At 38.5% G+C, this 4272-nt stretch overlaps 1 protein-coding gene across 1 annotated transcript; it reads left to right on the forward strand.

Moving 5' to 3' along the window:
• Nucleotides 1–356: 356 nt before the first annotated feature.
• On the forward strand, nucleotides 357–3794 carry LOC141588255 (uncharacterized). Its single transcript, XM_074409706.1, has one exon. The coding sequence runs from the start codon at nucleotides 357–359 to the stop codon at nucleotides 3792–3794; it is 3438 nt and encodes a 1145-aa protein (XP_074265807.1).
• The last annotated feature ends 478 nt before the right edge of the window (nucleotides 3795–4272 follow it).

Raw genomic sequence — 4272 nt, forward strand, 5'->3', positions numbered from 1 at the left:
TAGCTACGCTTGTACATCCGTTCCTTGTCTTTGGGGATTTTAATCAAGTCGAGTATGGAAGTGATAAACTAAGTTTAAACACAAGACCTATTAGTGGGGCAGTGGAGTTCAATCAATGGAAGATCAACAATCAATTGGTGGACATCCCTTTTAAAGGGCCACGATACACTTGGTGTAATAATCGCAAAGGGCAAAAACGAGTTTATGAAAGGCTTGATAAGGCGTTTGGTTCTAAGGATTGGTTTATGCCTTTTCCGGAGACGGGAATAAAACATTTTCCTATACAAATATCGGATCATGCACCAATAGAGTTGGATCTACACCTTACCCGTAATAAAAATAATAAGCCTTATAAAATGGATGCATGGATTTTGGAGTATGATGAGTGTATATCTCTTATCAAAGAAGTTTGGAAACGAAGATTATGTGGAACGCCGGCTTACCAAGTTGCAAGAAAGCTCTCTATGGTACGACAAGAAATACGACATTGGGCTTTAGATAAGAGACAAGAGTGGCAACAGAAATGGGATGATTTTGATTCGGAATTAGAAAGAGGTATGGATGCTGCTATTAATGATGGTAATGATGATATGTATATGAGAGTTAATGATAAGGTCCGGGAATTTGCTAAAGTGGCTGCGGTCTTTTGGCGACAAAGGGCAAAATTAAAGTGGATGATTGAAGGTGATACTTGTACTAAGTACTTTTTCAATTGGGTAAAAGGGCGTGCGGGTAGGAATTTTATTCTAGGGATTAAGAATGGTAATGGAAATTGGATTTATGAGCCGGATCTTGTTGGGGAAATTTTTTATGAGTCTTTCTATAATTTATATAACCCACCATGCACTGATAATGGACCTGTACGGGAAAACTTAATGGAGGAGGTCTTAATGGGGATAAATAAGACTGTTCATGGGGATGATTGTGATGTGTTAAGTCGGCCCTTTACGGCTCAAGAGGTGCGAACTGCTGTTTTCCAAATGGGTGCACTTAAATCACCGGGACCAGATGGAGTACCAGCTATCTTTTACCAGAAATGTTGGTATTTTATTAAAAAGGATGTAACAAGGGCAGTTCTGTCAGTTCTCAATTCGGGGATGGTTCTCAAAGAACTTAATAGGACTTTCATTACCTTAATTCCGAAATGTGATAACCCGGAGACGGTGGGGGACTATCGACCGATAAGTTTGTGTAATGTTTTCATGCGTATTGTCTCTAAATGTATCACAAATAGAATGGCAATAGTGATGGGTTATCTGGTTGGGGACTTCCAAAATGCTTTCATTCCGGGAAGGCAAATATCAGATAATATTATTTTGGCTAATGAAGCTCTACATAAGATTAATTTACACAAAAAAGGGAAATCTGGGCGGTATGCTTTTAAAGCTGATATGAGTAAAGCTTATGATCGCGTGCGGTGGGATTTTTTACGGGCTGTGCTTTATAAATTTGGAGTGCCGAAAATATTGATACTTCTGATCATGAATTGCGTCACGACAGTTTCATATCAGGTTCTTTTTAATGGAGCACCATTAAGGTTATTTCAACCGCATTGTGGCTTAAGGCAGGGTGATCCGCTTTCCCCCTACCTCTTCGTCCTTTGCATGGAGGTGTTATCATGTAATGTACTGAAAGCACAACAACGTGGCTTGTTGAAAGGGATTACGTTGTGCCGTGGTGTGGAGGCATTGTCTCATTTGTTCTTTGCGGATGATGCGATATTCTTCTTACATGATAGGAAAAATTCGACGAGGAATCTACGAGCTATTTTGAATAAGTATTGCAAGGTGTCTGGACAAGTAATGAATGAAGATAAATCAGGGATTCTGTTTAGTCCTAGTACAACACTTGCACGGGCACGTTGTGGAATGCGGAATTTGCGAGTAAAAGGAACCAAAGGTTTGGGAAAGTATCTGGGGTTACCAACTGATTTACAAGGATCGAAGAGAGAACTTTTCAGAGGACTTATTGATATTGTTATGAAGCGAATCTCTTCATGGAATGGGATATTTTTGACTCCAGCGGGAAGGTTAACTTTAATCACATCTGTCCTATCAAATATCTCTAATTACTTTCTATCGGTTTTTAAAATACCGGTAAGTGTGACTAATAAGATTAATTCTTTATTATCACATTTTTGGTGGGCGGGTGGTAGATTGGGGAGAACAATCCATTGGTGTAGTCATAAGTTTCTTAGTTTACCGAAAAGGGAGGGCGGCCTTGGCATTAGGAATATTGAGTGTCTTAATCAAGCAATGCTAGGGAAGCATGCATGGAGAATTATATCTGGTGATCAATCATTTTTCGCACGCATTTTCCGGAAAAAATTGTTGGGAGAAGAAGTTTTGAAGGATAACTGGGTGATTCAAAATGGTAACAACTTATCATGGGGTGCTAGAAGTATTCTTCATGGTCTGGATTTTGTGCGAAACCAAATCGGGTGGAAACCAGGTTTGGATTCTGAGATGAATGTGTGGACTAACAAATGGGTGAATGGATATTATCCGGAACCAAAGGATGATTGCCTGGGAATTGACCGTGTTGGCCTTCAGTACTTGATGGTTAAGGACTTGCAGATAAATGGTCAGGGCAGGGAAATAAAATGGAATGAAGTTTTTCTTCATACTTTCTTGGTGGATGATAGTGTAAAAGCTATTCTAGCTAAACCCATTTGTCGATCACAAACATCAGATGAAGTTTATTGGTTACATAATAGTGATGGCCAATATAGTGTTAAGAGTGGTTATGGGATCCTCTTTCATGATTTTATGTTAAGGAGAGGATCAGTGAAGGATAAGGAACGGCTTAGTCGTGTTGGGTTGACTTTTTGTAGACAAAAATTATGGAAGTTGTCGGGTCCTCCAACTTGGAAAATTCTACTTTGGAGGATTCTTACTAATACTCTCTCTGTGGGTATTAATTTCGTGAAGCGGAATATTGAGATTGATCCGAGTTGTAAGTTTTGTAAAGGGAGAGAGATGGCCTTAGAATCTATGGAGCATTTATTTAGGGACTGTCCTGTGTCCCGAAGATTGTGGGCAGGTTCTGAACTTGGCATTCGCACGAATCAGACTTCGTTTTTGCAAATTGACTCTTGGATTATTGATTGGATGGTATACCTGGAAAAATCGGAGGGTCGTGAGGAACAACAAATCCGGTTTCTTGCCACACTTTGGTGCATATGGAGTACTCGCAATCAAATTCTTTTTCAAGGTGTGGATTTTCATCCTATAATGTTTTTTAAACATTGGTCACAAATTGTAAGTACCGGGATTCAAGCTATTAAGGAAATAAAAAAGGGTGATTGTGCCTTAGAAGGAAACTCAACATCATTAGCAAGGGATAACGCTAATTGGGTTCGCAATAGTAATCCAATTTGTGTTGTGGGTCGGATTGGTGATTGTCGTTATGTGCGAGTGATGGTGGATGCGGGTTGGAAGGGTTTTGATAAGGCAGGTGTTGGGTGGATTGCTATGTCTGAAAATGGTTACATTTTCCATAGCATGGAAAAGAAAATTATGGCGGAATCTGCTTTGCAAGCTGAAGGTCTTGGTGTGCTCTTAGTGCTTCGATGGGCTTGTGAAAGGGGTTTGCATCATTTGGAGATTTCATCAGATTGCTTATCTTTGATTTTGCAGCTTGCAGGAATGGAGAGACGTCAACTTATTATAAAGACTATCTTAGAGGAGATTTCTGATTGTTTTTCTTACTTTCATTGCTTAGCTTTTAGTTATGTCCCTAGGCGTTTTAATCATGATGCCGATCGTCTTGCATGTAAGGCTATGGATAGTTAGGTAAAACTTTATTTACTGCTGCCAAAAAAAAAAAAAAAAAAAAAGAATCATGAAGGCGAAGCGTAACAGTGTAATGACAAAATCATAGGAATTGAAATAGGCTCCCTCCATGTACACATACCAAATTATGAATACGAACTATAATGTGTGTCAATTGTCAACATCCTAACTCGATTTAGTGTACCCATACACACCTGCTATCAAACAACAAATCATTAAATTAATAACGAAACTTAAGATACTCATTAAGTATAGAAATAATATGTGGTACATATTAATACAATAACTAAGAAAAAAAACTATAAAGAACATATAAGAAGAACAAAAGATGTATAACAAAGTGTAAAGCGATATCATCAACATATTATGCTGTCAAACTTAGAAAAGATTATAGCTAAAAACGTAAAGTCTCCCAATAACGATATGCAACAGCAAAAGCTAATATATAAAGAATTCGATATTGGTCCTCCCTGAGTCA

This window comes from Silene latifolia, chromosome 6 (assembly GCF_048544455.1).
Source record: "Silene latifolia isolate original U9 population chromosome 6, ASM4854445v1, whole genome shotgun sequence".
Classification (NCBI taxonomy): Eukaryota; Viridiplantae; Streptophyta; class Magnoliopsida; order Caryophyllales; family Caryophyllaceae; genus Silene; species Silene latifolia.

Excerpts from the sequence above, each read along its gene's own strand:
- LOC141588255 (XM_074409706.1), top strand. The coding sequence starts at position 357 with ATGGATGCATGGATTTTGGAGTATGATGAGTGTATATCTCTTATCAAA.